Raw genomic sequence first — 14329 nt, forward strand, 5'->3', positions numbered from 1 at the left:
AACTGGTTCTTTATATGGTCTTGTTTACTGAGAAGTTATTAGTATAAAAGAATGTAGAATCACAGAATGTGACAAGTGTATTAGACTAAATTTCTTACTAATATACAGCCGATATCACCACACTGTTGTCTAACATAATTTGATGAACCATTAAAATGCAAAAGAAACGTTTAGTGTTAAAGATAAACCCAGACAATGTTCAACATTTCAGTGTCTGTGTTGTCTCTTGCCTTACCATTTACTGTATCGGTTTATTTATCTTGTATTAAAGCCACTAGAGTCTTTTCAGGCTGTCAAACAGTTCACAAATGGCTGCCTAGAGTGTGTATTTCCAGAGGAAATCTGTAACTTCCTACGGTCTGACCCATTTAAACATGCAAATAGTCATCAGGATATAAAGTACTGGTAATTTTCAACAGTTGCTTGTTCTTGGGTTGATTCCTTAGTCAATTTAATCTAAACACTAAATCTGACATATAGTTAGTGGAAGATTTCAATAGTTTGAATGAAGGTGACCTTTAAGGCCTGGTTCCATTGCAATAATTAATGAATATACCATTCATATACAGAATAGACTAATTTTTACATGTAAGGGAAAGATTTATTTTCATCATAAAATTCTGTATGGTTTTATAAAATTCTGTAAAATTCAACATAAAATTATAATACTTGTTCAATATTATGGCCCAGTCCTTGCAGCTTGGGGATGGGGAGGCATAAATGTAGCCTTTACTTTCGCCATTCCTAGGCTGGTTGTGTGCTAGCTCTATCTATTAGGGTTCATGTTTTCAAGCTTTTCTGTGCTACCATGAGGACTAAAAATTTACTTCTTTTGAAAAAAGAAGCTGAAGTTCTCACCCAATCCCATGACTTCAAGTACTGAGGCTTTAAGAAAATTACCACATATCACCAGACTTGTGATAAAATTATGAGTTAGCTACACTGAGAATAGGCTGTAAAGTGGAATTTCTTATAGAACTTTATAAACAGTAAGAGTAATAAGTAGCATCACTAACCTCTAAGGAAAACATAGGGTTGCTTCAAGAAGTATTATTTTAGCTTCCCTGTGAGTAAAATGCCCCAGAATGGAACTATGGGGAATCATGTTGAAAATTCTATCTTCCAGGTGAAAAGTAAAATCGAGGCATACCCTGCTCACTTGTGTTCACTGAAGATTCCTTGGTAGTAGGGGTGTTTGCTTGAGTATCTTTGTTAAATTCTAAACAGGGTGATGTTTTTATCTGTTGAGTAACAAAATTCCTTTTTTAGGTTTGAATGACTGCATTAACCCTTATAGTAGTGATGCTGACACCGATAAGTAACGGCTTGTAGGAACCAAAAATACAGATTCCTGAAACCCAAACACATGCTTCTCAGGGACCAGTTATAAAATGTGGGAGCCTCTATCAAATAGCAGATCCAGTCTATGTTCCATAGTCATGTTTCATTAAGCCACTGGAAGAATACAAAAGTCCTGCTTCTGTGGAATGTATCATGTGATCCTGAGTCATATTGAGCACCCTTAACTTCCATTGAAGTCAGTGGTTGCTCAGCACCTTTGACAATCAGATCCTTAATGATCAAAGTGACATTGATTTCCATGCAAGCAGGATGAGGCCTTAGAAGTCCCTCTGCTGAATTAATTCCTGTGCACAATCTTTATGCTTCAAACCATTGTAATATAAATTTGATTTTTTTTTTTTAAATGTATCACCGAGGCTGAGACCTTGCATGAAAAGTTCCAGAAAATTTTCACAGGCCATTTATCAAGATTTGGAAATTGGGGTTTGAAATGGAAGTGTCTACAAACTCCTGAATACTGAATGGTGGAGCTAACTGGTTTTTCTATTGTAAGATCATAAGAACTGCCATGCTGGGTCAGACAAATGGTCCATCTAGCCCAGTATCTTGTCTTCTGAGAGTGGCCAATTCTGGGTGCTTCAGAGGGAATTCATGGAACAGGTAATGATCCAGTGATCCATCCTGTAGGCTATTCCTAGCCTCTGGCAAACAGCAATCCCTGCCTATCCTGGCTAATAGCCATTGATGAACCTATCGTCCATTAATTTATCTAGTACTTCTTTGAACCCTGTTATAGTCTTGGCTTTCACAACATCCTCTGGCAAGGAGTTACACAGGTTGACTGTGTGTTGTGTGAAGAAATACTACTTTTTGTTTTGTTTTAAACGTGCTGCCTACTAATTTCATTTGGTGACCCCTAGTGTTTGTGTTATGAGAAGGAGCAAATAACCTTCCCTATTTACTTTCTCCACACCAGTCATGATTTTACAGACCTCTATCATATCCCCCTTAGTTGTCTCTTTTCCAAGCTGAAAAACTTCAGTTTTATTAATCTCTCCACATATGGAAGCTTTTCCATACCCCTAATCATTTTAGTTGCCCTTTTCTGTACCTTGTCCAATTCCAATATATCTTTTTTTAAATGGGACAACCAGATCTGTGCACAGTATGCAAGATGTGGGGATACCATGGATTTATAAAGAGGCAATATGATATTTTCTGTCTTATTATCTATCTCTTTCCTAATGATTCACAACATTCTGTTAGCTTTTTTTAACTGCCGCTTCACATTGAGTGAATGTTTTCAGAGAACTATCCACAATGATTCCAAGATCTTTTTCTTGAGTGGTAAAAGCTATTTTAGACACCATCATTGTATATGTATAGTTGGGATTATGTTTTCCCATGTGCATTATTTTGCATTTATCAACATTGAATTTCATCTGTCATTTTGTTGCCCAGTCATCCAGTTTTGTGAGATCCCTTTGTAATTCTTCGCTGTCTGCTTTGGACTTAACTATCTTGAGTAATTTTGTGTCATCTGCAAATTTTGCCACCCTTTTCTAGATCTTTTATGAATATGTAGAACAGTGCTGGTTGCAGTACAGACCTTTGGGGGACACCACTATGTACCTCTCTCTATTCTGAAACCCACCATTTATTCCTATCCTTTGTTTCCTATCTTTTAACCAGTTACTGATCTGAGAGAGGTCCTTCCCTCTTATCCCATGACTGCTTACTTTGCTTGAGAGCCTTGGTTGAGGGGCCATGTCAAAGGCTTTATGAAAATCTAAGTACACTATATTCACTGGATCACCCTGGTCCACATGCATGTTGACCCTCTCAAAGAATTCTAGTGGATTGGTGAGGCATGATATTCTTTTACAAAAGTCATGTTGACTCTTCCCCAACAAATTGTATTCTTCTATGTGTTTGATAATTCTGTTATTTACTATAGTTTCAAGCAGTTTGCCTGGTACTGAAGTTAGGCTTACTGGCCTGTAATTTCCTGGATCGCCTCTGAAGCCTTTTTTTAAAAATTGGTGTCACGTTACTGTCCTCCAGTCATCTGGTTCAGAAGCTGATTTAAATGATAGGTTACAAGTTACAGTTAGTATTTCTGCAATTTCACATTTTAGTTCCTTCAGAAGTCTTGGGTGGATTCCATCTGGTCCTGGTGAGTTATTAGTGTTTAATTTATCAGTTTGTTCCAAAACCACCTCTGATGACACCTGACCTGGGACAGTTCCTCAGACTGAAGAGATTTAATTTTCAAAAGCAAATTAAAAGATTTGAATTGTATCAGGGAGAAAAAGCCTTTAATTTTTAATTCAGAAAATTCTAATCTTCATTGTGCATGCATAATCATTGTCATAAACCAGCATAGCATGTTAATGTATTAATTGGATATAATGGCATCTGTAAATATGTGATCTAAGTAGAATCTTTGCTTCTTAGCATGATAAATAGCATGATCTAAGTAGATCTTTGCTTCTTAGCATGATAAGTCTTTCTGCATACAATGAGAGCTGAAAAGTTTTGACAGGGGCATCTTCAATATGTAAAGTCAGTGTATGTAGAGAATACAGACAGGAGAACACCAAGCACAAAGAAGCAAGCTACAGTGAAGATATAAACTGTTTATGAGCATCAATATTTGACATCCCATCCAATTTCATTTAGCTCTCACTCATAACTGCAACTATAAAAATAATTACTATTAATTAAAAAAAAAAAAAATCTGTATTCATTTACCAGTCACAGGGTCTGAAATGTTCCACACCTCATGCTCTTGAGGTGCATGCCCCACATCCTGAGAAGTAATTTGGGAAGATTCATAAACAGCAGAAAATGAGGCACATACATAGTAATGGTGTAGATCATGATCTGGCCCCTATAAGGGGGAAGGAGGGGTCAGGGTCAGGGTCCAATCTACCTATGACAGACTTATTTAAAGGGAATGAGCCTATATCAGCCAACTTGTAAGTAATTAACTGCCTGCATGGCTGGTAGGCAGCTAACGGGCTAATGAGCACCTGGACCTGATAAAAGGCTACCACAGCTGAGCTGGAGCTTAATTCCTAGAGATCGGAAGTGCCTAAGGAGAGAGAGCATAGGGAAAGGAACTTAGGGAGGAACCCCACAAATAGCAGCACAGTGCTCCTTTCAGACTGGGCCTCCTGCAGCTAGGCGAAGAATGGCAGTTGGCAGGAAGGCCCTGGCTCCAGGGAAGGAATCAAGGTCCAGAGTGCCTTGCGGGTAAAGGGCCTAGACACAAAATAGCTAGATGCAGCTAGGGCTGCTAAACTCAGATGAAATTTGCCTCCTTGCTAGCAAGCCTCGGTGAAGGTCATCTTGTGTTTCTGCTGAACTTAACATTCATAAAGAAGGTGTACTGTTCAATACATGATAGCCTTCCTCAACTGACTGGTGACCCAACTAGGAAACCGAGCTAGGGCACAGCTACAGTGCCACATCTAGGCACAAGGGGGCATATGGGGATGGTATATGTTTCTTACAAGAAACCAAGAGTAAAAGGAGTCAGAAGGAACATACTGTACAAATTACCTCCCAGCAATGACTCTGTTCCTCAAAAAGAGGTGCTGTGAGGGCATGAAAGCACAGCAGCAATTATTTAATTCTTTGAATAAAATAAGATAACTTTTCATTGTCCTCACTAAACCAAATAGCACTGTACTGCATCACTGACATCCTATTTGAATTAAATCACAATTTCTAGAAAAAGCCTTTGTCACCATCATGATCATAATGGATCCTCCAATACTGGAGTTATATTTTGGAATACACGTCCCTTCCTAAAAAAAACTACCAAGACAGTAACTTTTTATTCTTGGTGTATTAGCACCTTAGATATCGCACACATCTGTGTACTCCTAGCATCACACAATGTAAAAGGCCCAAATCATCCTTCATTTAGTTCTGTGCAAGACCAATGATTATAAGGGAACAGACCCAATGAGCCAAATCCTAGATCCAATAGCAGGTAGCCCTCAGAAACTGCAGAGTTTGCTTTGGCATCCAAACTATACCCAATAATTTGCAAAGAATCTGAGCACAACAAGTCATTTGCTTAAAATAGAGCAGCAAATGGTAATCGTTCTGATCTTTGATATGGAGATGTGGTTTGCAGAGATGCTACAGATTCTGGCATACAAAAGTTCATCTTCATTACATCTCTGAAGCCTTAGTCTGTGTGTCTCACTTCAATATTTCAGATGCTGGTGACCACATAGTCCACGGTATCTTTTGGCTGAATTTGGGCTTGGAACCTGCCTTTCAGCTACCCTTGCCATAAGTCTGACCTCCCAGGCATCATCAAATGAATTTGTCTGATGTTACAAACTTTTTTTTAGTATCTCTTTGAGACAGCGATTTTGAAAACACCACCAAAAGCCAGGCAGCACAAACCAGATGCAAAAAAGAGACATCTTGGGCATTAGAGCTGGATAAACAATTGCTTACAAATACATTATATATACATTATATAATGAAACATTCTTGAAAGGATTATCGTTCTTGAAAGGATTATAATTTCTGTGAATTCATGCTTTACCTGTAGGTAGTTTGCTAAAGACTTCAGACATTGTCTCCTAACCCACATGATATTGTTTTTACTTCATGACTGGATGGCTGAAACTTTTCAAGCTGAGGAAGAACAGATTTGAAGAATGAATATTCTTCTTTGCACACAAATGCCTTTTATTTTCATGATAACACTGGTGCTTATATGAAGAATCACCATTCCCCTAATTATAGTAATAATACAAGTTTTTCCATGTAAATGTTCCAGAGTAGTGGAGAAAAGTGGGCATGAGCACAGCTTGAAATGATCAGCTGTTTGAAATGTGAACTAATGTTTGTGCACTCTGTTACAGTATTAATGTTCTGCAAGCTCTTTCTAAGGCTGCCATAGCATCTGAGCAGCTCATAATCTTCAATGTATTTACCCTTAATATTTCTGTGAAGTAGGCACATTTTGCAGAGGGGTTTCTAAGGCGCAGAAGGACTAAGTAACTTGCCTGAGATCAGATAGGAAGGTCTGTAGTAAAGCAGAGATTTGAATCCTCATTTTCCAAGAGCTAGGCTTATGCTTTACCCATTGGACCATCCTTCCTCTAGTTCCTCTAGTGGTTGCTGAACACTTCCAAAGCTATTCACATTTTTAAAGTATATTTTCTTCCTTTCCTCCTCTCAAATTCTTCTTCAAAACTTATATCATCAGTTCCAGTGCCAGCAGCAAAATCTTTTTGCCAGAAGATAGGGCAAAACAGTGCAATTTCATTAAGAGGTACAGCTGAGTTTACAGTAGTCTTGTATGTGTCTATATATTATGGGGGGAAGGAGAGGGCTATTTTTTAAACTGGAGTTTCATTTTTATTGTTTGGTTGAAATCAATCTCCTGAAGCCAGATTTTGCTCTGGCAGCTGGAAGTCACTATCATAGCAAATGTCAGAACAAAAACTGGCCTGGATGTGAGAGCTTCCCAAAGTGTAACACTATTTAAATAATATATTTTAAAATGTTTGATCATGGAAAGATAGATTTAATAAAATTTCCCAATAAGATTGTGTGGGCGTTGGGCCTTCTGAAACAATGATGCTGTCTCTGCATTTTGTACTTCGTGTGAGTTAAGAAGTTTTATGTATGTTTGTTTTTTGGCTCAGATTACATATCTATAGAGGGATCAGCTATTACACTAGAACAAGGTAGTGAACTTAATAAATTTGTCCCTAGAGTACGACAGAAATTGCACTCTGTGCTGTGGCTATTTCAAAATATTGTGAAACATTATTTTTTTTAAAACAGGTGTATACTGTATTTCTGGGATCACCTGCATGATGCAATAATATAACTCTCAAAACAGTATTTGTGGTGTAAAGGCCTTTGCCCTCAACCTTATTAAACTATTATCTGTAAAACTTCAAACAAGTTAATCAAACAGTTATCTGCCAGCTCTCACTCCTCCTTGTAATTTCATGCTCTGCTGTAAACCTTGAAGGCCTACATGTGATCAAGTTGGCAAATCCCACTTATCCCAAATATCATCTTGGTCTTTAGAATAATATGCCATACATGCTCCAGCCCAATATTGCTAACCGCCATTTATTAACTAATCAGTGGGTCAGACAGAAGATTCCTGTAGCTAGATCCTGGAGACAATGCTATTCTGTGAAATTTGAGTTATTTTTGCTATCATAAAATCATAAGAATTAAAGAAAGAAAAAGACCTGTTAGGGAGGTTATGCATAACCTTGCAGGATTCTTCCTTGCTGTGCATTATTATTATTTAATATTTATATTATGGTAGTGTTCAAACATGCTAATCGGGATTGGGTCCTCATTGTATGAGGTGCTGTCCAACCAGAGAAGTAGACATATTCCCTGCCCCAGTGAGCGCACAATGTGATCTTTCTTGAATGTTGTAAACTCCTGTTTCCTAAAGAGTCTAATTTAATTTTTCTATGTATGCAATGAGCACGTATTTCTGTGTCATGTATATTCTTGTTGAGCTTTCTTTCTGTTTTGTCCTGTAGACAGCGTAGAAGATGAAATGGAAATGGCCACCGTGCGGCATCGGCCTGAGGCTCTTGAACTGCTGGAAGCACAGAGCAAATTCACAAAGAAGGAACTTCAGATCCTATATAGAGGATTCAAGAATGTAAGCACTTTCTTTCCGACTTTATCTTCATCTTAGGTAACATGCAACTCACAACAAAATCAGAAATGGTATATGAACAGAATGAAAATGAACTTGTTCATGGATTTTAAGTGACAAGTTTCTGTGTATCTGGTCAACTTAGCAAAAGCAAAAAATACTGTGTGTGCCCTAAACAAGAAAAGATGATCAAGGTATGCATAAGATTGACCATTCAATTTATAGGAGGTTTTTACTGTTTGTGGTTAAGTACTGATAAATGTGTTCTGACATCACATGCAAAAGTTTGCTTAATGAGATATAAGCCCAAACCCTGGATCAAAAACATCAGAATTTGGCTCAGACACCAAATCATGGTGCTTATCGCTATAATACACTAAATCACAAACCTAAATCTGAACATCTTCCAAATGTGTGAAAGTTTGAAAATGGGTTTGGATCTAAACTGTGCAGCTTGGGTTCATCTCAAAATTTAATAAATGTACTATTTTAGAGACAAAAATGGAGAAAAGGAACTAAGTGTGGTTAGACCATAGAACTCATATTCTTGTTCTCCCAATTTTGCTGTTGATTTGCAGTGTGATTTTTGGCAAGTTATTTAACCTCTTTGCCTTGGTGTATTCATCAGCATGATACTCACAGCAGCAATGTGAGGCTTGCTTAATTAATTTATGTGAATCGGTTTGAGAATCTTACATGAGCCACTATGTAAGTGCAAACTTTTATTATTGTTCCTAAATAATAAATTGCAGTAAATGGGATTTTTTCAGGAAATTGCACTTGCACATAAAGCTTAGGTAGTGGCCATTGCCCTAATGAACAGTTTTTGTTTGTTTGTTTTTCTTTGTGAATTTCAAATAGTTTTCATTTACATTTGCTGGATTACATAAACTGTTCTACTAGCTATTTTAACATGCACAAGTTAGAGTAATTTTTAATCAAACACATGAGGCTTGTTTCTCCATTATCTTCTGGCACTTTATCGTTTAAACTTGTGCAAAGTGATTATAAAGCAACATCAAAACAAAATGGTAGTATTTTGCACAAACTGAATCAGAGGGAGTTACATATGCATCTGAAAGCAGGTATTATCCCATAAAGTGGAATGAAGCTATTTTTGAGTCTGGTTGACATCTAAACCCTTGAGTGTCATCTGAAAGTATCAAGAGATGGCTTTTTTTATTTTATTTTTTGTTTTATATTTCCATTCGATTCCACCATCTCAGTTAACGCTTTCATATGGCATTATATGCAATTAACATTGAGTCAAAATGCTTAATTTTGAATGGGCTTGAATAATGTAAATTGGAGTTGCTCACCAATCATCAGTGAGCAATTTCCAGTCACTGATCTGAGTCCTGTGCTCAGCTGAATGCAAATTATATATACAACCTTCTTTTTATGACCTTTTTGATTCAGTTTTTCTTTTGACCTTCACTTGGCATTTGGTATAAAAATGAAATCATACAAGAAGTTAGGTGTAGTACCACTAATAGCATACTGATAACACAATGATAAAATGTAGTATAAAATTTTGTTTTTAATGGCAGGCACTTGGAAGAAATAATTAACTTTACAGATTTCTTAGCTTTCTTATAATGTGTGATGAAAGAAGTCTAGCTGAAATTTTAAGTTTTCACTAAAAAACCCAAATGCAAATAAAATACAGTCAGACCCTTAGGCCATCCTGACAGAATATTATTCCTGACACCAGTGGGTATCTGACATTGGCATGATATTGATTAACAGTGATTGCTCTTAAAAGCTTTCCAATTTCTTTAGATAACTAGAGAACATTCCCTTAGACTTCACAGTATTACTTCACGTTACCTCCTGTTCCCTTGTTCTCATAGTATTTTTCACATTACCTCAGCAAATCCTGAGGTAATGTTTTCTAATTTTCTAAGACAAAACTAGAAAAGTTTTAAGCGCTACCACTGTAAGCTGGGCAAATGGTGGTTTCCTGTATGTTTCCAAAAGAAACATTTCTAGCTTTTTGAGTCTTTTTGGATCTGAATATTTTCCTCAGTGTAGAACTATGTATGTAGAAAGTGTGGGTTACAAGGAAGTATTATGAGGATTACCAATATAACCTAAACAGGGAATTCCATCTCTTTATACCCTTTTTATCCCCCCTTTTACATTCCAAGATGCATCAAAGATGTTTTATCATGGTAATACATCTTTCCTCATATGTTTCATTCCCTTATCATCCATGATAATCCAAGATATGCAAGTTTTGAATATCTGGAGTTAATGAGCATGATCTGCACTTTCTCTTTATTCAGTTTATAATGGTAAAGTTATCAGTTGTCTCCAAAACTGCAGCAATGGATGTCTCAGGCTTAGAGACTATTCGGGAAGTAACATCTGCTGAGGCAACAGCTGCTAGCCCAAGCCACAGAATTCAGAACTGGATTCTTTCCAAAGTTCACAGCTGAATCTGAGGTTTCATTTTTATCCATTGCAGTAATAAATACTAGCTTCAAAGTTTGGTGCTGGGGCCAAAGATCCCCAATTTCCTCAGAGCATGTGTGGGTCAAGCGCATCTCTACTACACAGATCTCGAGCATGTACTGATCCACAAATATTAGTCTACCTTTTCTATCATCTTTGCAAATTTTTATCAAATGGAGTTCGGCTAGCACTGGACACTGCTAATTTCATCAGAATGCTTTCTACAGATTTGACTCTGGGTGTTCTTGCCCCTGTGCTGATTGGCTGTTTTCTCCAACCACATCCCCACACAGTCTTTGTCTCACACCACCTGCTCTCCATGCTCCCCTCCTTCCTTGATTCCCTCTTTTCCTCTGCCCCTTCCCCCCTTACATAACTCCCTTCAGTGTTCCCATTGCCTTCCTTTTTCTTTCTGTATAGCAAATCCCCTCCTAACAAAACCACAGAGACACATTTACACAAATAAATGTGGTACTGACATGACATTTGCAAACCATCACTCTGCTTCTTTCCATTTCCCCCATCCTTTGTCTGTCATGTATACTCAGCATTTGCCTGAATGGGAAAATTATATTGGAATAAATAAGCTAAACTGCGAATTTAAATAAACATAATTATACCAATATAACCCTACCCCCAAATGTGGAAACTCTTATTCTGGTATAAGACAGTGCCTTTTTCAATTTAACTTAATTATGTTGCTTGTAGTATTTACATAGAGGAGAGGTAAGTCAATTTACTTACCAATTCTGTGCTACAAAATTCCTCTACCTGAGTATTTGCAGAGACCATGAATTCCTATCTTTGCAATACTACAGCTTGATTTTTCTGTAGGAACCCCCTAAATACTAAAAGTGGAAATTGTAATAGGATTCACTTTTTCTCTTCTTAGGAATCCAGGACCAGCCTTTACCATAAGACAGTTATGTACACACACAATTAATAATTTCAAATTCTTTTTTATGAATGACACTCCAAAGAGAAACTGTTATAGCACAGCCGTTACAATGTACCCTAGCAAGACTAACAGCTAGCAAGACTAGAGATTTCTTATTTTCCTTTAACATGAAGAATGTTAAAGTGTATGTTTGTTTATCTAAATGATGCAGGAGGGAATAAGTCATTGAGTCCCAATCATGATAGAAATAAAAAGTGATATCCTGTATAATTGTGCCCAGTGTATGCCTGCAAGCTACTTCCATGGTTCTGTTTGAGTGTAGATGAGAGAGATGTTATCTAAATCAAGTGTTTCTGTAACATGACATTTTAGATGTTTGGGCAATTATGTTGTTGTTTAATTAAAAACTAAGTAAGCTTTCAAAGACATTTCAATCAATTGGATTTCCTTATGCAAGCAAATTACATTCATCGATACAAGATCATCCAAGTTGACATTCTCACATAACAGCACCCATCATAATGGACTAGTTCATGTGAAAGCAGAAAGTCAAGGAATGATTCTGAGTTTATATGGCTGCTTGGACTGCTTTAGAGAGGGTTACTCTAGTAGAACATCACCTCTTCTGTAATGTTAGGGAAGAGGGAAGTAGAGGATGATTGTAGAAAAGGGGCAAGAAACACTCATTTAGCTTTCTGGGGAAGGATTGTTTGGATAGTGGCCACGACCACTAAAGCAACATTTAAAGAACGAGAGGAGAGAGATGAAAGGAAATGTGAGGGGATGGGAGATGATCCCTCAGATGGGATAACAGCTGTTAGAAGGATATGCATTATGGGAGGACTTAGGCCTCTGTTCAGTAATTTAGACATTTTAAAGCTTTTACACTATCATTGAAAAGTGGACTTAATGGAAGTCTCAGGCCTCTCCAGGCTCCAAAGATTTTTCCCTAGCATTCTGGTGTCACAATCTTCCTTGAGTGTTCTTGATGAATTGTTGCTCAGCTACCATCACAGTGGGACTCCTCCATTTTCTATTTGGCTTCCTGTCATCCCATTGGTTGTAAATTGAAAATGTGATTGCTGCAATCATTAACCTTTCAAACCAATGGCTCTGTGGCATGCCTAGTACAAGTGGCACTTCACAGTCAATTGCCCAGACTATCAAGTATGCACTCAGCATGTGGACTTTCTTTTTCTTTTGTCTATTAATAAGTCTCTCACAGCTTTAAGTCACTGCACATTTTTATTTTAAAAATACTGAGAGCTGGTATACACTGGAAACTTACATCTGCATAGCTACTTCTCTCAGGGGTGCAAAAAATCCACAACCCTGAGAGAGATGTCTACGCTGACCAAAACCTCAGTGTAGACAGCGCTACATCAATGGAAGAATTCTTCCATCAACCTAGCTACTGCCTCTTTAGGAAGTAGATTACCGACAGCAACAGGAGAAACCTCCTATTGCTGTAGTGAGTGTCTGCCCTGAAGTGCTATAATGGTGCAGCTGTGCTGCTGTAGCAGTGTAAGTGTAGGCATAGCCTTAGATGACACCTTCACTACACAAAGGATGTTCCTGTGCTTAAACGTTAATGACTCTTTAATTTGATTTACTGTTCTTATCACAAATTCTGTTGTACTAATAAATGTAACAGAAAACTACCAGACATTCAGGGAAATGTGGATAGATTTTAGATGGACTGAAACATAAGCAGGTTAGGGGCACATACCCAACCAGCCTCATACCATGAAAAGTGTGAATTTATTCCTTAATATCTGAAACTATCCCTCACTAAACATTTCCTTAGAAGTGAATAGGGACTTTTTATGAATGAGGGAGATTTAAATGGTCGTCTTATGTATTCATATTTTCTGAGAAAACAAAATTTCTAAGACATCTTTCATCCAAAATGCTCATATTGCTGTTAATAAGTATATAAATCAGGCTCACACAGACCATATGTTGAAATTCAACATAGTGTAAATTCTACTATAATATATTTAACTTGTACACACCCAAAAAAAAAAAAAGATTAAAAAGCATGTGCACGCACCCTCTGCCCCGGAGCAGCTTGGTAGTGTAATCTTGCTGATAGCAGTGCCCATTAGAGTACTCCTGTGCCCCACCTTCTCCTTCCCGGCATTTGAGCATGTGCTGAAGGCATAGCTATAAAATGGGTCATGGTACCACGTCAGTTCCTTCCAGCCATAGCAGTCAGACAGACATGGACCTCTCTGGATCACTTGGATCCATAGCTTTGAATAAAGTGCTTTACTTACACAAACATTATTTGTTAGATTAGTTATATAGTTGTTAGTGCTTTATTTTAGTGTGTGTTAGGTTTTAAAAAAGCTTTAAAATACTTACAAAGACTAGGTACTGGCATTGATGGTGGATCGGAAGACAAAGCAGCATAGCTGTAAAAGATGTACATCATGCCCAGAGGTCTTTCTGGCACTGGATGCACATGCCAGGTGCCTTCAGTGTTATGGGGAAGGACATTACCCTTCACGTTGTGCTATTTGTAGCACTTTGACTCCTCGGGCTCATAAACAGAGACAAAGTAGACTTCAGGCCCTCCTATTATAGGAGGTTCTGTCTGCTAAACCCCTGGGATGAGAAGTTTTGAGGGGATCCAGGGGAAACGATAGGACACCCGCATCAGCTCCACCAAGACTCCCATGTTGAAGGGTTCAGCCTCAGCACTGAGTTCCAGCTCCAAGCCAACTGAGCCTTCAGCAGCTAACTCCTCAGTCCAGCACTGAGACATTTACAGCCTCTGTCTAGGACCGTTCCAACTCAAGAACCTAAAGCACACGGTGACCTGCTAGAACAAAGTATTCTGGTTCTAAGGAGAAGAAAGGCTAAATTAAAATATTTTGGATGATTAAGAGATCATTCTGTGGCATTGAGACCTAAGGATATAAAAGCTCTGGATTGTTTTAAGGTGACAGATCCAAAGAAGTCAACAGAACTGAGTATTTCAGCTTGTGCAG

The 14329-nt window shown here is 37.8% G+C and overlaps 1 protein-coding gene across 2 annotated transcripts in view; it reads left to right on the top strand.

The window, feature by feature from the left end:
• The window catches only part of KCNIP4 (potassium voltage-gated channel interacting protein 4), a 730028-nt gene that overhangs the window by 630030 nt on the left and 85669 nt on the right, over positions 1–14329 (top strand). For both annotated transcript variants that reach the window (XM_067530297.1, XM_067530296.1), the window contains exon 2: positions 7857–7981. In XM_067530297.1, the coding sequence (XP_067386398.1) occupies positions 7857–7981 (125 nt within the window). The remainder of the gene's footprint in view (positions 1–7856; positions 7982–14329) is intronic.

Source organism: Emydura macquarii, unplaced genomic scaffold (genome assembly GCF_026122565.2).
Source record: "Emydura macquarii macquarii isolate MOO-44397 ecotype Brisbane River unplaced genomic scaffold, CSIRO-AGI_Emac_v2 contig_3062, whole genome shotgun sequence".
In the NCBI taxonomy this organism is placed as follows: domain Eukaryota; kingdom Metazoa; phylum Chordata; order Testudines; family Chelidae; genus Emydura; species Emydura macquarii.